General features: G+C 32.4%; 1 protein-coding gene across 1 annotated transcript in view; it reads left to right on the top strand.

The window, feature by feature from the left end:
* Positions 1 to 23,586, top strand: part of LOC129612342 (uncharacterized) — a 134,364-nt gene that overhangs the window by 75,966 nt on the left and 34,812 nt on the right. The window contains exon 6 of the mRNA XM_055525888.1: positions 9,569 to 9,911. Coding sequence (XP_055381863.1) covers positions 9,569 to 9,911 — 343 coding nt within the window. The remainder of the gene's footprint in view (positions 1 to 9,568; positions 9,912 to 23,586) is intronic.

Here is a 23,586-nt window from a genome sequence, read left to right as displayed (position 1 = left end):
TCATTTTTGCTGTATTTGAATTGTTTATTCTAGTGTTAAAATCTAAAGATACTGGCTCTGGCACTCCACGCTTTTCACAAGAGTTGCGGGGACTTCGCAACAAAAAGAATAAGCTAGGGTGCAAATATCTCTCCGCTAAAGGCGACAGGGACTATGTTAATTTTCCAAAGCTTTTCGTAACATTCCCCAACTCTTTTGCGGCTGAAAAGAAATACGCGGTGACTAACGGTGGAAGGTACGACAATTTTCTTAAATAACATGGAAAGTGGGTATGAGACGGATGTAATTTTCACAGACTTTAACAAAGCCTTTGACATTCTGCCACATGACGTAATTATTTTAAAATTAAAACTCTTAGATCTTTTTTTTTATTTATTTGTTTTCCTTATTTTTTATATAAAATTTTAAGACTAAATGATTAACAAATATATAGATAACTTAGTAATAAAATGAAATGAACTGACGAAGTCCCATATATACAAATTTAAATTTAATTAATTCATCATTTTATTTGTAGTGGGGATAACAAGAAACCTACTAAAGTAAAGGAAAAATTTAAAAATCCCAAAAAAAACGAAATTTAGAAAGATAAGTGATATATAAAAAATAAAGTTGGGTCAAACCAATGGTTTGTATTGTAGCACTTTTCCCTTCAACAAGTGAAAATTCTGCTTTTAAATACAGTCTACGTATATCTATCAAACTATTAAAATTATTTTCATTCATATCCAAAACTATTTCCAGGATTGCATATATTTAGGATGACGCATATATGCAGTGTTTGAAATAAAGCAAAAATTAATATAAAAAGGGGTTAACATAATGCTCGATTTTAAGGGTTAATTGTGTGAGTTAAGAAAAATAATTATATTTTTTAATTTCATGGAATTTACCGTTAGCTTTTTGCGTTTATAAAAATTTGGAAAAGCTTGCGGTTTCGGAAATATAAGGTGTCAAAAATTCAAATTTTACAAATTTCAAGAGGTGATAACTTGAGAGGGGGTGGAGATGGAAAAAAATTTTCTTCTAACGAAATGAACTATTTGTTAATGTCTAAAAGCAGCTGTTCCAGGCTGGGGTCTAGAAGAAAAATGACATCAAAAATTTGGAAAAAAAGGACTTTAGATAACGGTAAATTTGAACGGCCATTTTGTTTTTCTAAAGTTTAACTATAGTATATCGCGCTAGGGGAAGCAAGCCACTGTCTTTCTGCGTTTGCAAAATTTCAAAAATGCTTATGGTTTCATTGCAACAAATATTTAAAAAAGGCCATTTTTAGGGTTTTGGGGGGGTATAACTTCTAGAGGGGGGGAGATAGGTAAAAATTTTGTTCTACGGAAATAAGTTTCTAGTGAAGATCTATGTACATATGAAATTTCAACGTTCTATCTTAAAGGGTGTAGAAGTTTTGTAAACAAAAAAAGTGTCCACGGACCGTCGGACGGACGGACGGACGAACGGACAGAGTGAAACTAATAAGCACTTTTTTCAAAAAATTTTTTGGAAAAGTGCTAATTACAAAAATTTCTAATTTACTTGTTAAAATATAAAAATACAATTTATAATTTCAAATAACTTATACATTTTAAAAGTTATTTATGTTATTAACACAATAAATTTCAATCAAATCTTATTTAAATATGAATGTTTGGAATCATTTGATTGTGAATCAAAGAAATTTAGTTCAATAAAAGCTCAGTTCCTTTGTGGTCGAAATTAAATAACCATTTTTTAAGAGTCCTTGAAAAAACTGGCAAAGTTCAAACTCTTCTGAGATCCAATGTCAATAAATTGAATACTTTTGGCGCAATTGAGATATAGAAATGAGAAAAATGACAAAGTCTAGCTCTTGGAACAACTGCCATATTCATATTATTCTTGATATTCATATCATTCTCTGATAACTTCTTAGCCTGGATAAAATCATATCTCTCTGGTAGCACTTACAGAGTCCTCTTTCGCCTTATTCTCCCCAGTATCGTCTAGTGTCCCCAAGGGTAGCCACTTACGTCCACTGCTGTTCATAATTTCAATTAATGATATTTGTTCAATAATAATTCTAGGTATTCAGGTATTAATATATGCTGATGACATGAAAATTTTGAAAAAAATATGCTCTGCAAATGATGCGATGTATCTTTAAGATGATTTTAACCGCTTTTAAGGGTGGTGTACAAGTAATAACCCAAAACTCAATGTAAGTAAATGTGCACAAATGGGCTACTCTAGGCAAAGACAGCCTTTTTTAACAAGCTGTACTCTGAGTTGCCAGCCTCTTAGTCGAGTTGATTCAATAATGGACCGGTCGATAACAAGTTATCGTTCCTAAACCACTGCAATCACATCATATGCAGATCAAACTCGATGTTGGGTTCCATTAAACGCTGATCATAGGAAATTAATGATCCTTATATCTTTAAATAGCTCTACACGTGCCTGGTCCATCCTCATCTCAAATATGGTTTGCAAGTATGGTCACCCTATTATGATATACATATTAACATACTGCGCCTTCTTCCTTGGGAAAACCTCATCATTCATCCACCTTATGAACACAGACTCAAATTAATTGACTTGCCCATACTGGGCAAAAGACGTGATGTTGCGAATGTGAAAATATTAATTTTTCAGGTTGTGAAAACTGACTTAATCTCTCCCGACATTTTAAATAAAATTGTGACTAACTCTAACTTTAGATCTCGTTCCCCTAACTAAGAAAACTTGGTTCATTTTCATAGAACCAATTATGGGAAACATGAAGCTGTCAGCAGAATGCTGCGTTTATGCAACAAACACGGTTCCAGACTTTTCACTGACAAAAGACTCACTCTGTCCGTCCTTCCGTCCGTCCGTCTGTCTGTGTGCCTGCTAACAAAACTTCTATATCCTTGAAGATAGAAAGCTGACATTTTACATATACATAAATCTTTACTAGAAACTAATTTTTGCAGAACATAAGTTTTATCTATCTCCTCCCCTCTAAAAGTTATACCTCCCCAAAGCCCTAAAAATGCAATTTTTCAACTGTGTACTCTAGTTGAACCATATGCATTTTTCAAATTTTACAAACGCAAAAAAGCAGCGGGATGCTTCTTATATCACGGTATACTATACTTGAACTTAAAAAAATGAAATGGCCGTTAAAATTTACCGTTTCCTAAAATCAAATTTACCGTCTTTTGAAATTTTTGATGTTGGTTTTCTTTTAAACCCCAGAATGTGTAAGCCTAAAATTTTAGAAGCTGTTACCCACTCGCAAATAGTTCATTTCGTTTAAAGAAAATTTTTTTCCATCTCTACTCCCTCTCAAGTTATCGCCTCTTGAGGTTTGTAAAATTTTTTACGCCTTATATTTCCGAAACCGCAAGGTTTTTCAAATTGCTGCAAACGCAAAAAGATAACCGTAAATTCCATGACATTAAAACATATAATTATTTTTTTTAACTCACGCAATTATCCCTTAAAATTGAGCATTATGTTAACCCCTCTTTAAATTAATAATTGGTTTATTTCAAAAACTCATCCTAAATATATGCAATACTAAAAATAGTTTCGTATATGAATGAAAATAATTTTAATAGTGTAGTACGTACACACCGATTGTTTTGCAAACCAGTATTTTGACTTATTGAAGGGAAAAGTGCTACAATACAAACCATTGGTTCGACCCAACTTTATTTAAATATAGTTTCGGAACTTTTCCTGCTTTATAATATGTATTAATTTATTTTGTTATTTCTTCTCAAAAAATGGAAATTTCAATTTAAAAAGACTCATATAAAATAAGGTCTTGCTCTAAGGTCTAAGTTTCTCTTTTAGCATTGGGACTTGTTAGTATTAAAAACATTAATCCAGATGCATTTGATGTGTTTGAAAAAAGGTGAATTTATCTAAGCCTATTTCGATCTTCTTCCTGAAAATATTAAGATCATTATATTTTCGAATATTATTTATTTTTTGATTTCTGTTTTTAATAATATAAAGTATAAAAGAAAGGTCTGCTTTTGTTATACAAAAATTTTCATAGAAAATTTTAAAATAGGGCTATTTCGGGGCTTAAAAGTCCCAATGTCAAATTTTTGTGGGAGCTACTCGCAAAACTCTATATAATGCCTTTTGTTCTAAATCTCTAATCCCTCAAGAAGAACCCGTACTTTTTCACACCTCAGAAGTTGCTATATATAATATATAATTACACTTCATTTAGATATATAAGTAGATTTAGTTCACCTACGTAGCAGACAAAATTTTAGATTAGATGTGTTATATTAATGTGTTATAACTACTATTTTTTTAAAATATATTGTTGTACTGCTATTTATTATAATATATAATCTTAAACGGAGGGTTAGCTCGAAAAGTGTTTATAAATTGCTGTAACACTTAATTATAAGTTAATATGAAAAATTAATTTATAAAATTTAAAGCTAAAGGTAAATTAAAAATTAGTTTTCTTTTAAATATTCAAAAGTAAGTGAATTATAAATTACATTTTTTAAAAAAATTTGTGCTGTAACATATAATATCTTAAGTTACTTACAAGCTAAATATTGATGTTATGTACACTATTTTCTAAGAAGTTTTTTTAGTTCTTTTTTAAATGATCTTCTATTTTTGGTGACTGAGCTGCAGATGGTATTTTATAAATGCATTCCCTATATGTTAGAATTTTGGAATTGCAATAATTCCAATTAAGGCCCTTACCTAGTTGTAGCTATTAACTTTTTCTATTTTAATATTATTAATCTAAGTTGCCTTGATTACTTTTTTCAAAAGCCATTTAAGCTTACAAAAAAAATTTGGTGGTCAGCGACCAAAGAAAACAAAAATAATATTTCACTGGGTTGTATTATGAAACTTTATTGTTATATATGCATATGCGAACGTAATATTATAATGTTATATTTATACGAACGTATGTTCGACTAAATTTGCCTTACCGTTTATAATGCTAAGAGAATAACGGTCTCAGATATAGACTCAAGTGTATGTTTTTTGAACAGCATCGAATTCTGATTCGATTTAGCTTTGTCTGTCCGTCCGTCCGTCCCAACGATAACTCAAAAACTAATTGAGCTAAGTTCACTAAATTTTCACAAATGATTTATTGTAGTAAGTACCAGAACCCCATTTAAATTGGACATGATCGGATTACTGGTTCGGATAGCTGCCATACAACTTAAAAAGTTATTTTACCATATCCTAGAAACTATGAAAGCTGTGGTACTGAAATTTTCCACAAGCGAATATATATTATTAGCGCCAATGTGTTTGATAAAAATCATTGAAATTGCTTTGCTCTTTCTGGTAGCTGCAATACAACCTCAATAGTAGTTTGGCAATTTCTTAGAAAATATTGAAAATAAGTACTGAAATATCAGTTAAATTAATTTGATAATATGGCAACTTAAAGTCATTGTCTGTCCCCTAGTCTATATCATATTTATTCGCACATAGCATTACAAATTCACAGAGTTGACACGGTCAACTCTATTTTTTCCGCTTTTTTTTTTATTTATTTTTTTTTTCTTTTGGCAGAAGTATTAAAAAAATCAAAATTTTTATTAGAACAATTACAAAAAAATCAACCTCAAGAAAATCACTTAAAAAAACCAGTTGCAAAAATAACTTAAAAAAATCGCTTAAAAAATCCCTAGCACAGCTGAAAAAGATAAAACCCCAGCTTCTACCATGAGAACATTACGAACAAATCAAGAAAATCACTCAAAAAAGCCAGTCATAAAAAAATTATTTGAAAATGTTACTCAAAAAGTCACTTCAAAAAATCCTTTAAAAAAAGCACTCAAAAAAATCGCTCAAAAAAAGTCAACCAAACCTTCCCGACGAAGAGCTGTGTTAAAAAAAACCCCAGCTTTCTACGTTAAGTCATTTTCATGTTAGAGCGATTCTAAAATGTCATCAAAAGTGTGACAAACAAACAAAGCTAACATACAACATTGGGCGGTTATTGTTATTAATTTAAGGCCAAGGTTTATGTGATCTTGTCCTTTTATTATTTTTTATTAAGCAGTGTTAATAGTTAATCTATTTTTTATTTAAGTTCTATTTATTTTTTTAATTCTCAGACAACTATTCTAGACTGCACATTGAATTGCCAAATCATCAGCATACATAAATATTCTGTATAAATCAAGATAAGCTTATGGATTAATGTCTTGCTTCATTGACATAGAAAATTGGCAAGTAAAGTGGGTTTAAGTGAACTTCCTTGAGTCATGCCGTAATAAATGTTCTCATTCTTACTTTCGAGGGTTTCCAATCAGCAAACTTATATGATCACTTATGTGAGAAAAACTATTTTTATTATTAACTGTTAATATTTTATTTTATACTTAATGTTGTATTTTATTAAATTACATTATATGTACTACAATGTCGTCTTAATTTACTATATAATTTCGATTCAAATCTATTCAAAAGCCTTCGCTTTTCCGCTGTCGTGCTCCGATCCCGTATACAGGGATTTATCCGAACTGGTACCGCAGAATATGATAGCCCTCCTTAATGGTATCTACGTTAAGGTCATCGATACCTCTTCGGAGAACCTTCCCCTTCCTGTCCTCCCGCTGCCCAATCAACTTTCAAACCCGGGTGTGAATGAATTCCTGTGTTCTGGCCTTGGAACATCTTCAGCGTTTTTTCTCATTCTGGGCTTCTGCTTTTGGGGAGGAAAAAAGTAGATTATGCACAGCTTGAGGATGTCATCTCCCTTACTTGAAGCAAGGAAGCCAATTCTGGTCCGCTCCAAAGACTTTCGTCTGTGTTTACCTCCCTAAGACGATGGAGGTGTGTCTCGAATGGGCCTCGTTCTTTCTTTAGCCGTTTTCGTGGCCTTTCTTCCATTTTCCAAAACGCAAATACCATCTGACACCAGCTCCGCTGAGTCCCGGCCTCTATCGATCATCTAAGCCCCAAGGTTGTCTCAGAGACGGCAGCTGGGGAGGTTTCCTCGTCTCAGCCCCGCGATGCATCGCGGAAGTTTTGCTTCCCGCGGCGGTCGCTTCGCAATTGTTCAGAGTTTCCTCCGACTACATTTAACGCCATTCTGCTTTTTCTCATTTGCAAGGTAGTAACGAATGTTAGTCTCCATCTCCATTCCAAGTTTATGTTTTTTGTTTTGTTCGGTTTCTCCGGAACTGTGACGGTGTTTTCCCGTCTTGTTGATTAATATGTTATTTGATGTTGTTTTATATATACTTCCAGAATACCAAGCATCCGAACTTTAGGAAAAATCTAATTTTTCCCTTTTTTAATTTTTTTAGCTTTCTCCAACTCGATGACTTCGAACGAAATTTCGCAATATTCGGACGCCATCAAATTTTCAACATAAATGACAACAGAATCCTCCTAGTATTTTCTAATAAAACGTAATGTCTTAGTTGCTGAGATTCACGATTATATCTAGCTTTATCAGTAGGATCACGCATTTGTCCACCTCTTTCTCGCCAGCCTGCTTTGTCTTACTTTTGCTATTATATTTGGATGGTAGTTAATGCCATCCCTTCTAATAGCGTTAATTTTCGAACTACTCTAAGCCACATTTTGAATGATTTTAGTAAAATATTCGGCCTCCTCAACTATCTGCTGGATCGTTCTTATTCTTTTCCTTAGATCTATTTGTCGTTCAATCTCTAAACGAAATCTTAACCAATCTGTAGTTCCATTTGTCAGCGCAGGTTTCGCTCTTTTCATTACAATATTTTCGTTAAGTTTAAGAATAACCACCAAATGATCAAAGTTAAAATTATAGTTATCATGTACCTCAATGATATTTTTCGCAATCCGTTTTGTTCTGATGAAATCTATTAAATTTGGACACTGATTTATTTTGGTTGGCCAATACGTTGGCTTCGCAATAGAATGAAAAAGGCACCCCGTGCCGCCAATTGCTGTCCTAAGTCCTCTTACTCTGGTTGAAATATGCCTTGAACCCCAATCAGTGTGCTTGGCGTTAAAGTTACCCCCCAATATAAATCTATAGCCTAGGTCGGCCAGAACGTTTCAAAACATTTCTGCCGTTGTTCTAAATCTGGGGTGACAATATAATGCAGCCTCTCTAAATTTTCGCTTAGTTGAAGTGGTCTAAACCGACATCATTTGTATTGCTCCGGCTTGAATCTGATGCAGATCACAATGTACTATATTTTCTTTTATGATTATCGCCGTTCCGCCTTTCGTTATATTTCCAGGGTGGTTAGAGTTGTAAATTTTATAACCCCAAAATTCAATCCCGCTTCTTAAAGTCATATGTGTTTCAGTTACGAGGCACTGGTCAATATTCTGTGTACGTAAAAAGACTTCAAGCATGTCCTTTTTATTTGCAATACCATTGTTATTCCATGTTGTTATTTTAAAATTACCTCGTGCCATCATTTATCAGGTTTTATAGTATTCAATTTTCATCTCTCGCTCTCCAAAATGCTCAACCTCTAAGAGATTTTGTCCATCATATCTAGCATGTTTTGCACCATATTTTGTACTTTATACAAAACATTCACGTCAGTAGCCCTTACTTTATTGCTCGTGTTACTGTCATCGGTTTTCGTTTGGAGAACATCTTTGTATGTTACATCTTTTGATAACTATTCTCGAAATGAATTGGCTCGGTGGTCGTCAGAATTTTTCTAGAAATTATTTTTGTTGTTGTTATTCCTACATTTTTGCAGTTCCTTAGCTACAAGGCATCCCCTATAGTTTGAGTAGGCCTCCAAACAATTAGGACACTTTGCTGCAGTTATATATATTAAAAAATTTTTCTCCTCGAATTGGACTCGAACCAGTGAGCTATCACTAGCAATAAGACAATTTTTTATTAAAATTTTTTTAATATGTATATTTCTGCCTTAGCTCGTTGCTTTGATTACGCCCCACATTCTGCAGTTGTATGAAGAAGTGTCTATTAGTTAAATTATGAACAACTAAACGTTTTATCAGTAATTATAGTAACATCGTTAGTGTAATAGGTGCAATACCTATTAATATGTTCTTGTGATTGTGTATTTCAAATAAAAGATTGCATTTAGCATCACATGCAAACAATACCTTGAAAGCATGTGGATTACAATATAAAGCAATGTTAAGAACAGGTCAGCAATTTCTTCATACTATTTAGCTCGGTCGGCAGAGGTCACTGATTCGAGTCCAGTTTGAGGGGAAGCATTTTTTAATAAAACGCGTTACCATTCATTACGACATCCACCTGCTCTGCAGTTGTATGAAAAAATTTCCCTTAGTTTTTCTTATATATTTATCTCTACTATTCATATGCATCTAGACAAAATGCGACCGAAATAAATGCACATACATATGTATGCTTTTATTATCAAAAAAATGAATTGTTAAAGTCAATGAAGCATTTGTTATTTTTTCATGCATGTGTTATGTTTATATATATACATATGTATAGTTTTTTCATACATATACATAGTTTTCCCCATATTTATTTTATGTGTTTATTTAATAATAAATTTTTTGAAAGAAATTGTATATAATATATATGTACATAAAAATGACTTTTCTTCAAAATCACCGCACGAAATTTGTACAGCGCAAATTCTATAAAATATGATAATATTTTCAACGAGGACGAAATGTTGACAAACGGGAATCCACATAGAGGTACATTACTAAGTGATGCAGTTTCAATAGAAAATGTAGATACTACACCAAATCGAACTGAGCTTGCTATTGGGAATGAGAAAAAACAATTCTCAATGCGAGAATATGACGAAAAAAAGCCTAAAATTAATATTGCACCACATAAAAATTCCTCATCACCATTGCAAGTAACAAATGCATTAAATCAAGAATCAAAAAATTCTTTAAAAGCTTGTAATGAAATCGATGTATTGGATACACGCGAAATGAAAGAGGCACCGGCTTCTTCTCAGGTAATATTAGATGTAAAAATGATCTTATATTTTTCTATCTAAATAGCATTAAATTTTAGATGAATTTGGGATATTTTTAAATAAAGGTTAAAGATAAAGTAGATTTTTATAATATATAAATATCATATTACTAAAATCTAAAGTAATATATATGTAGTTTAAAATGAAAAAATAGTTAAATTCACTTTATTCTTGATGCAACAGCAAGTAAAGAAAAATAAATTAAATATGTACATACAATAACATGTAAAAGGATACGTGATAATAGCAAAGATAATAATAATTTACAAAAATTAAACTACTGAAATTCTAATTTGAAAATATACAATAAGTGCAACCCGAAGAAGAAAAAAAACATTTAAACATATGAAGATAGTAGAATCAAAACCCATACATTTGCAGATTAATAAGTTTTGAGTAACATGGAAAAAACGTTTTGTGGGTAATTCAGCGCTCATATTTCAAATTATATTATTTATACTCGTTAAAAAAATTAGCTTAAGCCTTTCTGCAAAGAAATATTAAAGATAAACAAGACATTTTGAACAAAAAACGTAACTTAAGAAAGCAAACGTGTGGTTTTGTTGCAATTATATTCAAGTATTGGGTTTTGTTAATGTCAATTTGTCAATTTTGTCAATTTTATTTAAATTAAACAATAAATTAAATTTTGGTTATGGTATGTAAATGTAAAAAATTGTAACTTTTTCGAATGTTGTAAAATATTATAAATTTGTCCTGAACTTGTTTTATAAAAAAGAAAGACAGGACCTTATTTAGTTAAGTGTAGAGGAAGAGCGGGTAATGTCGTATACCGTTTTTATTTTTATGATTTTCTCGGCAACCGCAGTATATTTCTAGTTCGGATAAAGTCATTTACCTTCGTTGGAATATGCTTTTTAAAACTGTGTTGGAAAAATTCTCAATCTTCTAAACATAAGACCAGTATTAAAAAAAAATAAAGGAAAAATCCCAAATTTCCTATTTGAAAATTTGGCAGGTATTGTGGTATACCTTATTGGGTAATGTAGTACACTATACCAAATTATCGGAACTAATTTAATTATCCGAAATTATAATAAAGTTATTCTGACGTAGTAAATTAAAAAGTTCTATATTTCTCATATGACTATAGTGTTCATCTAATATTAATAAAATAGTTTCATTTTGTGCTGGTTTTGCAAATTTCAAAAAATGCTGAAACCACTTTGTAAAAATTGGTGTTTTCACCCATCCAGAACTATGATATGCTGCCTTTCATTCTACTGGAGCGTTATTCATGAATAATGGATTTGCATTTTTTCTTGGAAAAATAAAATATGGAGGTAATAATTTTTCTCCAGTACTCATACAACTTATGACAGACACCAGAGTATCCATAATATTTAACTAGCTTGTTTTCAGTTTCTACGCCAAAAACTGGATTCCTACACAGAAAAGGGACAAATATTTCATTTATTGTTTTTGAGCTCCGTGCATAATTTTGGAAAGTAGTATGAGGCACTCCATATGTTTTTGAAGCCAATAAAATGCCCATATCTCCATTACGAACTGCTTCTATTGCTTTTCGCATAGAAATCTGGTCATTAGTTCTTACTTTCATTCCCTTTTTAGGCACTGTTACGTTAACGTAAAGCTTAAAATTAAAATTAGATATGTGCTGCTAATGCAGTGTAGTATACCAAAATACCCTCATTAAGATATACCACATTACCCGACAGGGTTCATTTTTTCAAATTAAAAAAAAAATATTTTTATACTTTTTATAAATGAATTATTATAACATAATTTTACACATCAAAATTCAAACTAAAATTAATAAATTTAAACTGCATCCAGTTCCGCACGAGGACAAATTTCGACTGAACAAAAATTTTGATTTGCCTGTAAAAAAAAGTCAACATTTCAAAAAAACAAAAAAAGTTATGCTACTTCCAAAGTAAAATGAAATTCAACATAATTAGACAAGATTCACTTTATTCAATTGTTAAGCTGTAAATTCTGTTTAAACAGATAATTGTTACACGTTCAGTATAAGAAATAAGTTGGTATCCCACATTACCCGCCTATACGATATTACCCGCACTTACTCTAGCAGAATTATAAATGAGTAAGTTTTCTGTAGTAAACAAAGCTTAATATGTAGTTTATTTTACAGCATAATCTACAACTATTGAAAGTACTACAACGTTACATGAAAAATATTATAATTTTGTAAGTGTTTTTAAGTCATCAGTACTTTGCCAACAGGATCATTGAGTAATGAGCAATTTATGTTTAAAAACTTAAAATAGTATAAACATTTGAAAGTACACAAGTTATTTTATTAATTTGCTAAAGCCATAAAATGGCTATGTCAATTAATACTACGTTTCATAATGAAAATATATTAATGTCAAATTTTAAATTTACAAATAATGTATTTTGAAACAACATTTTACGTTTGCTTGGATTACTACAATCCAAGCAAACATGTGGTTTTGTTACAAAAAATTTTTTTTGTTGCAAATAAAGATTTTTGATACATTTAATTACACTCAAATGTTGAGTTTTGATTTTACTATGACTTTTTAATCTGTTTTTTTAGTGAAATAGCAAGGTTTAACAAACATGTTTATGATAGCAAAATGTGTATTTTCACAAGTGGAATAAAACCTTATCATTAGTTTAATCTTTTCAAATTTTGCAAATACATATATTATATTAAAAAAAATGCTATAGAAATGAACAATTTCAAAAAATTTACTAAAAACAAAATTTCGTCGAATAAGAAGCAGAAAGCATTAAGTCAGGAAACTGTGTTTTGAGTAAATTTAATTTGAAAAAATCGTAAAATTGTGAAACTAATCAATTAGTGCAATGGGATTGGTCTCTTTAATTTCTGGATTTATAAACTATATTCTGGATTTGCATGATTTTTTGCCACAACAAAGATTATATTATTCTGATTTAATTTATCTATGAAATCCAAATTCTCAAAAAATGCACTTAGTGTTTTCTGCCTTTTAACCGACGATTTGAGATCAGTGCAAAAATTTACTTAAATTTTTATAAAATACGTACACGTAACAGTCTCTCTAAGTTTACATGACCCATATCCAAAAGCCACTTCTTGATATTAATTAAAAGCTTTTATAGAATTCTAAGATTTTAAGTACAAACCGACAAATTATTAAACATATGGGGTGCTATAACATCCTCAAGGGAGTGCGAAAGGTAGATCATTCTACAACGTAATATGTTAACTAGATTAATAAAGTTAATTCTAAGTTTTTAAAAGCCAGGACATTGAACACTCGAATAACCTAATCACGCGAAAAAAATTAGTTGTGATCAGCACATAACTGACCGCAATGTATTAACATATTACATCATCATTCTCATATTACACTTAATAAGAACAGTCGTGTTTTTTTTACGGTTTGTAACAATAAAGTAAGAATAATAATTACTAAAATTTAACTTTTCAACTAAATAATACAGAAAACAATGAAAGCAAAAACAATAACTAACTCATTTAGTATAGTATAATAATATATTATACAGTTATAATAGTATTACTCATGATTTTATAACAAAATTTTATTTTTATTTTTTAGTCTACCTAAACCGCTTAGTGCTCATATGTGTTTTGTAAAAAAAATTTTTGTAGAACAAAAGTGAAAAATAAGGAAAAGTTGTTCTTGAATCTTTTTTCTTGTTTTTTGCAAACGTGAATATTGTACTACCTAAATTAAATAATACGTAGCTTATTATAATTAAAAAAAGAAGAAAAAATAATAAAAAAAAAAAAAATAATTATAATAACTCTTTCTGAAGTTGCCATATCACTTAAACTATATTGTAATTAAAAATATTCTACTAAATGATCTTAACCGCTTCTACGGGTGATGTTCAAGTAATAACCTAAAAATCAGTGTAAGTAAATGTGCACAAACGTGCTACTTTAGGCAAAGACGGCCATTTTTAACAAGTCATACTTTGAATGTCCAAGCTCTTAGTCAAGTTGATTCAATAATGGACCTGGGTGTTTGCTTCGATATCAAGTTATCATTCACAAACAACTACAATCATATCATATGCAGATCAAACTCGATGTTAGGGTTCATTATTATCGCTAATTTTTGAGGTGCGCCTTCTTTCTTAGGAAGGCCCCATAATTCATTCACCTTAGGAACACAGACTAAAATTAATTGACTTACACACACTGGGCGAGAGACGTGATGTTGCGGATTTGGTATTAATTTTTCAGCTTATGATAATGGACTTAATCTCTTCCGACATTTTAAATAAAATTGTGACTAACTCTAACTTTAGATCTCGTTACCCTGAACTTTTCATGGTTTATTTTCATAGGACTAATTATAGAAAACATGAACCTGTCAGCAGAATCCTGCGTTTATGCTATAAACACAAACACATACTTGATTTTTCACTGACCAAACACATGAAGAAAAATCTCCTATTTACATATATGACATCTGATTATTACCCATTTTTATTTTAACAAATTCTTGTTTTAGTTTTTCATTGTATATATTTCATATTTAATAGAGTATTAGTACGAATAAGTTGGATTTTGTATAATTTTTAAATTTAATTTTTAAGTCAAAATTTGTTACTGTCTAAAAAAACAGTGTATGTAAGTTAACGAGGGATCAAATAGCGGGCATGTTAAAACAAGTTCAAACATGTTTCATCAGACATATTTCATCGTGAGAATTCTTCTACGCTGAATATTAATATTAAAACATGTTCAAATACGTTTCCAGCAAACATCATATTTCAGCATGAGAATTTCTTAACGCAAAAATATGTTCCCACAAAAAGTGCTGACGACATGTCTACGCTGTACTGTGAGAAATTTTTAGTTAGGAAAATAACATAAAATTAAATTTGCTAAATAAGCAAATTTTATACTATAAATTAGGTAACATTTAGATTAAGAATTTAGTCTTAGATAGTCTTAGACATTAATTGAACTAAGCATTAAAGTCTTAGAATAGTCTTAAAATTTAATTGTAAAGTTATATTGAATTTTAACCTAGTGTTGTGAAATAAGACGTATTTTAAAAGTAATCTTAAAGAAATAAAACGTATTATAAAAGTAATTTTAAAATCGAAATAAAATTATTTTTTTAAACGAATTTTGACACAAAATTCGTAACTGGCGCCCGAGCAGGGACTGGTCGTAACAATAAGGTTCTACAAGTGAAGACAAGGTTAAATAACCCGTCATAAGTGAGCGTAACTCGTACCGCAGTAGGCCGATAGTAAATCTCGAACACTAACAGCCAAAAAGGAACAATACGGTGCCTCCAGTAGAAATCTGCGACCTGCGAACAAGGCACAACAAAATCATCTGAGACTCCTGAAGTAACCTTCAGTAACACGGGAACAATAGGACATGCGAACCCGCGCTTTAATAGTCCTCATAATACTAAAGTAAGAAAATTTTTTTAAAAAAAGGAAAATTAAACAATTTAAAAGAAAAACGATTAACAATTCTAATTTAAATAAAAATTAATTAAATATAAAAACCAATAAAAAATTGAATTAAACTTAATAATTAAAAATTAAAAACTTAAATAAAAGTAAAAAAAAAAAAAAAAAAAAAAAAAATTTTTTAATTAAATTAAAAAAACTTAACCAAAAATTAAACTAAAATTAAATTAATATAAATAACGGTGAATTAAATAAATTAAGAAATCAAAATTAATTTGACTACTAAAATTTAAAACGAAAACTAATAAACGAAAAAAGTAAAGGTAGCAATACCACCAATACACGTAAAACATAGAAACCCTATTACTGGAGAACGAGAGTTGATACGAATAATCAAAATCGAACTATTGTTCAATAAAAAAATTTTTAAATTCAAAGGCTTAAAAATAAAAAATATATAAGAGTATAAAATGGAAGCTCTAACCACAGCAATCAATAATTTAACGGGAATAGTGAACCGGCAAATAGAACAAATCAAAAGTTTAGAACAACGTATCGTAAATCTGGAACATTCCGCAACGGGTAGTGACTTAACACAAGAGCAAGAAGGTTTTATGAAAAGGCTGGAGCAACGGATTCAACATTTAGAATTTTCTGGATCTAGTGGTAATCAAACACAAAGCCAACAAATTCTAGCAACGCCAAAAACCGTTGACGAACTCAAAGAAATAAGCAGACTCCCAGACAGAGTGAAGGAGCTCCAATATTTCGATGGTGATCCAGTACAATATATCTCTTGGGTGCACGCCGTAGAAAGCATACTAAAAGATTATGAAATCGTTAAAGAAAGACCCATATACCGGACTATTTTACAAAGCATCAGGCAGAAAATCAGAGGCAAGGCTGATCTGGCCTTGATATCGTATAACATCTATGACGAAGACTGGTTAACAATCAAGGAATGCTTGTCGATGCATTACGCCGATAAAAGAGATGTGCGTACCCTCGAGCACCAACTGTTCATGCTTAAACAAGGCAACTCTAGCATAGATTCATTTTACGCTACCGTCAATCATCAATTTTCACTCATCGTGAATAAATTAAAAACGGAAACCTACAATGCTGAAACAATTGCTGTGCTTGTCGAGACATACAGAAATAAAACATTGGACGTCTTTATACGAGGTTTAAATGGTGAATTAGCAAAAATGTTAATGATTCAGAGGCCTCAAACACTGCCAGAGGCGTATGCGTTTTGCCTGGAGATGCAGAATTTAAATCTTAGGAACATAACAGTGCACCAAAAAAATAACAATAATCGAGTTTCGGTACCTATCAATAACATAAGCAGCAAACCAAGAATCCCTATGCCGTTCAGACCATACCAAGATGGTTTACGTAATCCGTATCAGCAAAGTTTCCCACAACGTCACCCAATAGGTGGTAACCAACCCCAACAACAAAATTACCAACAAAATAATCGCTACGCACCTCCAAGACCAACATATCCGAAACCACCTACACCGATGGATGTTGATCCATCGCTACATAGCAAGAGAGTCAACTATATAAACCGGCCAAGAAACAACGAGCCTGAATCCAAGCAACGGCTATTCAACCTGGAGCAGGAAGAAAATGACGATTCTAATCAAGAAACACCAGAAGTAGATGAATATCAGGAATATGAATTTGATGAAGAAAAAGAAGATGATCCGCAAGAGATAAATTTTACGAGCGGAGCCTCTCTAGCGTTCCTTACCTAGAGTACCATACCAGGAACAATGATATCCTAAAGTTCCTAGTTGATACGGGAGCCAATAAAAACTTCATCAGACCCGAGCTTGCTGTCGACACAAAACCAACCAACAAACCATTTAAAATTCGTTCTGCGGGAGGTGATGTTCAAATTACAGAAAAAATGAACGCCAAATTCTTCAAATGCATCGGTAATAATAGTACCTTGGAATTTTTCGTCCTGCCAGGATTAAAATCGTTCGACGGTATTTTGGGCGACGATACATTGAAAGCCTTGGAAGCCGTCATAGACAGAAAGAACAACCTAATTACGATAAAACCTGGTATTACTATACCTCTTAAGGAAAAAACATCAGTTCAAGTCAATAACATTGAAATCAAGGCAGACCATTTGTCTGAAGAACTAAAGGGACGAATCTCAGAAATTATCAGCAAGTATAGCAAGATTTTTGGGCCAATTAATGATAGCGAAATTATAGACACGGAAGTAAGGGCAGAGATCAAAACATCGAATGAAGAACCAATTTACACCAAACAATACCCGTATCCCAGCAACATGAGAGGAGAGGTCGAAGAGCAAATAGGGAATTTACTAAAAGATGGTATCATCCGACCATCAAAGAGTCCTTACAACTCTCCAATTTGGATAGTTTCCAAGAAACCAGATGCCTCAGGAACTAAGAAATACCGAATGGTGATCGACTTCAAAAGATTAAATGCTGTAACCATTCCAGACACGTACCCGATTCCCGACATCACCAACACGCTCTCAAGTTTGGGAAAAGCTAGGTTTTTTACAACTATTGACCTCACATCCGGGTTCCACCAAATCAAAATGTCGGAAAAAGATATACCCAAAACAGCATTCTCCACTATGAATGGGAAATACGAGTTTACTCGACTACCCTTTGGCTTGAGGAATGCACCGGCCATATTCCAGCGAATGATAGACGACGTGCTAAAGCAACACATAGGAAAGCGCTGCTACGTCTATATAGACGATGTCATCATTTTTGGAGAAACCGAAGAACAACATCTAACAAATATCGAGGAAGTGTTCTCTACATTGGAAAAGGCAAATCTAAGGGTTAACCTGGAAAAAACCCATTTTTTCAAGACAGAAGTGGAATTTTTGGGACACCTGATTACTCACGAAGGAATAAAACCGGATCCCAAAAAGGTCGAAGCCATCAGACAAATTAAACCACCAACAAATCTTAAAGAACTCAAGTCATTCCTAGGACTAACATCTTACTACAGGCGATTCATCAAAGATTTTGCCAAAATTGCAAAACCTCTAACGAACTTGACAAGAGGTAACAATGCGCAAATAAAAGCCAATCAGTCCAAACGGGTGATAGTAAAACTAAACCAAGCAGAACTAAAAGCATTTGATAATTTGAAAAAGCTACTAATGTCATCTGAAGTTCTCATCTTTCCGGATTTCGAGAGCACATTTATACTGACCACAGATGCGTCGAATCAAGCGATTGGTGCTGTCTTATCTCAAGGCGAGATAGGAAAGGATAGGCCTATTACGTACATCTCTAGATCGTTAGACAAGACAGAAGAAGGCTACGCTACTAATGAGAAGGAGATGCTAGCCATCGTATGGGCACTTGATAACCTGCGCAACTATCTGTATGGGGCAAGGAAAATCAAAATACTGACAGACCATCAGCCTCTCACATTTGCTCTAGGCAACCGCAATTACAATGCGAAGCTCAAAAGATGGAAAGCTCGAATTGAAGAATATAATCACGAGCTAGTCTACCGGCCTGGTAAGACCAATGTAGTGGCCGACGCTCTATCAAGGCTGCCGACTGAAATCAATTCACTATCAACTAGCTCCACAGAGACAGCCCATAGTTGTGACGAAGACAGTAGTGATCTTATTCCACATTGCGAAGCTCCGATTAACGTCTTTAAAACTCAAATAATCATCAAACGCAGCAAAGATATCACAGCCTATGAGGAACCTCATCCAGGATATCGAAGATTCACCATTGGAATGCCAAACATAACACGCCAGGAACTCATAACTGCGCTGAAACAAAGGCTCAATCCTACCATTATTAATGGGATCAAGATACCCGAAGAATATCTAAGTATGCTTAATGAAATTTACAAGGAATGCTTCAGTAATTTTAAGATTAGAATTACACAAAGAATGGTAGAAGATGTCGCGAACGAAGAAAGACAGCTCAACATAATTGAAAAAGAACACAAAAGAGCACATAGGAGTTCTGTAGAAAACCGGGAACAGATAATGGAAAAATATTACTTCCCTTCCATGAACAGACTCATCAGGGAGTATATCAAGGTGTGTGAAATATGCAACTGTAATAAATATGATAGACATCCACTCCGCCCACAGCTTCAACCCACGCCCATTCCTGAGTATCCTACGCAGATACTTCATTTAGACATAATGGAAATACAGGGTGAAAAGTATATCACTTGTATAGACAAATTCTCCAAGTTTGTCAAATTCTTTGGAATTAAAGATAAATCAGCATTACATCTCAGAGACAAACTCACAAAGGTACTTCATTATTTCACCGTACCGGAAATAATTGTCACAGATAATGAAGGCGGAATAATCAGTCCTATTGTGTCAACTTACATCAAGGCACTAGGAATAAAAATGTACAATACTCCATCTCAGAAGAGTGAAGTAAATGGAACTATTGAAAGAGCTCACTCAACGATTTTGGAAATCATTAGGTGTCTACGAAAAGAGCATCCCCAACTGTCACATAAGGAGCTAATTACAATTGCAGTAGATCGATACAACAACACATACCACTCAGTAACAAAGAAGAAACCTGCCGATATATTCTACGGAAGAACTTCTCGCGTCAACTATCAGAATTTACTCAATATCAGAGAAAAAATACATAGCGATCTTACGCAGCAAATCCAACGCTCGCAGCAAATAAAGCTCAATCGGGAGAACAAAAAAAGAAATGAACCCACTGACTACAAAAAGGGTCAAATGATCTATGTAAAAGATAAACAGATAAAATCTAAGCATAAACCTATATACAGAAAAGAAACAGTGTTGAAAAACAACAAAGCTACCATCACTACAATATCGGGAAAACGGATTCATAAATCCCACATCAAAAACACCCCTAACTAAAACCTTTTTATTTTTCAGATGTTATATGACGGCAGCCTCACTCAAAATTTTCGAGGTTACAGACACAATAGCCACACTTAAATTGGGAGAAGCCCGCATACTAAATGGAAGTTTTAACCTGATCCACACAATAAACCTCAAAAATTACGATGAAATATTGCGAGAATTAATACCATTGGTGAATAACGTCAATGATTCTAGCACCATCAAGCCACAGCTGCAATATCAAGTTGACCAGATAATGGAATCTATAGCCAGAATTCGAGGAACTAAAAGATCTCGGAGATCCATCAATTGGATTGGAACAGCCTGGAAATGGTTAGCAGGCACACCAGACGCCACTGACTGGGAAACTATACTCCAAAACCAGAATCAGCTGACCTATAATAGCAACCAACAGTACAGAATAAACAGTGAAATAATGTCAGTGACAAACAAACTCATGGAACGGTACAATAAGATACTAAAACAACTGGGCAATACCAATGATCATAGATTCGAACAGATGGTATTTAACAAGCTTGTAATCATCAAGGAAGCTATTAACGAAATCATCCTTGCAATTGAACTCGCGAAGCAAAAAATCGTCAATACAAACTTGCTGAGTAGTGATGAAATTCTTAACATACTGAAGGAGGTTAACACTCTACCATATTCTAACGACATTGAAGCAATCGAATACGCTGAACCAAAAGTAATAACTAATGGTCTTACAATCCTTTACGTAATTTCACTACCAAAAGCAGACGAGCGTTTATACGACCATATTTTGATCAAACCAACTATTAGAAACGAGAGTCAGGTATATCTGGAGTACGAAGAACTGCTCGTTAACGAGGAAATCTATGGCGTAATAGGCAAGTGTGAAAACTTTAATGATGTTACTATTTGCAAGAAAAACAGACTGACAGCGTTGCAACCCGGACATTGCGTAACGCAACTCATCAGGGGATTTAATGCAAGATGTGATTTTCAATACAATGGGAAAGAAATAATAGAGGAAATTACCAAGAATATGATCTTCTTATCCAATTTCCATGGAGATGTTATAACCACCTCTACTGCAAGGAAGCTCTCAGGAAGTTTTCTCCTACAATATTCCAACGATACTATACGCATTAAGGGACTTACGTTCACCAACAACAAAGTAAGATCTCCAGAGGTACTACCAGCGTTCCTTCAAACAAATCTAACCCAGGCAAATAGGAAACTCAATTTGGAGTATCTTCATGATTTACAACAGAACAATATAAGAAAGGTGCAGCAACTAGCCACGTCAAACAATATCACAACATCAATCAACTCAGTTATCACCATTGCGGTAGTTCTAATTATAATAGCGATAATAATTTTCAAGAAGAAAAAGACACAAACAGAAAGGACATTCGTAGCAAAGATCACCCCTAAGGACTTAGCTACTAATCTTACCAAACTCAACGTTGATCTACGGGACGTAGATCTTTAGAGGGGGAAGAGTTAACGAGGGATCAAATAGCGGGCATGTTAAAACAAGTTCAAACATGTTTCATCAGACATATTTCATCGTGAGAATTCTTCTACGCTGAATATTAATATTAAAACATGTTCAAATACGTTTCCAGCAAACATCATATTTCAGCATGAGAATTTCTTAACGCAAAAATATGTTCCCACAAAAAGTGCTGACGACATGTCTACGCTGTACTGTGAGAAATTTTTAGTTAGGAAAATAACATAAAATTAAATTTGCTAAATAAGCAAATTTTATACTATAAATTAGGTAACATTTAGATTAAGAATTTAGTCTTAGATAGTCTTAGACATTAATTGAACTAAGCATTAAAGTCTTAGAATAGTCTTAAAATTTAATTGTAAAGTTATATTGAATTTTAACCTAGTGTTGTGAAATAAGACGTATTTTAAAAGTAATCTTAAAGAAATAAAACGTATTATAAAAGTAATTTTAAAATCGAAATAAAATTATTTTTTTAAACGAATTTTGACACAAAATTCGTAACTTGTATATATACTCTTTAATTTTAATTTATGTAAAATGTTTGTGCTAAACATAATAAATATATAAATAAATAAAAAAAAATCTGATGTGGTCAGCATATAACTGACCGCAATGTGTACCGCCTAGTTAAGTAAAAGTGTTACAGAATATTGTGAAAATGTCTGTTAAATACTTATTTCCAATTTTTAGGGCGTTAGTAAGCTTATAGTTAATTTAAATAGAAAAATGTAAATTTGGCTCTTAGTAGAGTTTCGCTTTGTGCTACCCGAATTCCCTAAAATGCTAGCCAATTAGTTTCTGTAACAACCAGAACTCAAGTATCAAATTTCAAGAAATTCCATCTATTCGTTCTGCAGATATGGTAAAAATTGTAAAATCGGCCCGCAGACCAGTTTTCGAGCCCTGATCTTTCCAAAAAAATTATATGTTCATTGTTTTAATACGAAGAATTTAAATATGAAATTTCAAGCAAATCGGTTGAATATTTTCTTCAAAATGGTTAAAATGTAAAACAGGCCCGCTAAAAAGTGCAGTTCCCAAGGCCTGATATATCCCAAAAGTTGATCAATCTGTGCCACAGTCGAAATAAACTTTCAGAAAAAATTTCATCGAAATCGGTTCAGCCGAACTTGAGATACGCGAGTGCACACACAGACCGACAGGTTGCTAAAAATAGTTTATTTACACTTCCCTACTATGAAGAAGTGCATACTATATGCAAAACTATATGCAAAAACTATATGCAAAATTTGTATCTATTCTATCTATCTATTGTATACACAATACGGTCGCTAATAAATATGTAGCTATATAGTAGCTATATATGTATAGCTACTTCTAAGGTGCGAAACAGTACAGGTAATGTTCACCCATAGTTTTCAATATTATGTTTCGTCAGGAGCGTTAAAAAATAGGTATACATTTATAATTATGTCTGTTTATACTTAAAATTTTATTTCTTACTGTTCGAAAAATTTTAAAATGTTCAATTCTAATGCATACATATATGCATTAGATGTGCATTATCCTTTTCTTTATATGAAATATTTATTTCATACGTATTTAAAATTTATATCTATATGTTCAAACACCACTTTGGATATTATTCGATTCATTTAGGAAGCTTTAAAAAACTTCGTTAGGAAGCTTTTTAAAAAACTAATCCAGTGTGCTTGCTTTGCAAGCCTTGCAAGTATTATGTCTGTAGTTTTGAAATTGTGTTCCATTCTGTGTGTGAGATACATTATTTTAAGTTTACTTTTTTCTTGAAAAACACACCCATAATATACATCTGATATGTTTTTTTGCTAATATTTTATAAGATAAAATTTAGA

Source organism: Condylostylus longicornis, unplaced genomic scaffold (genome assembly GCF_029603195.1).
Source record: "Condylostylus longicornis isolate FDR11 unplaced genomic scaffold, ASM2960319v2 ptg000069l, whole genome shotgun sequence".
Taxonomy (NCBI): domain Eukaryota; kingdom Metazoa; phylum Arthropoda; class Insecta; order Diptera; family Dolichopodidae; genus Condylostylus; species Condylostylus longicornis.
This window is presented reverse-complemented; position numbering and strand designations above follow the sequence as displayed.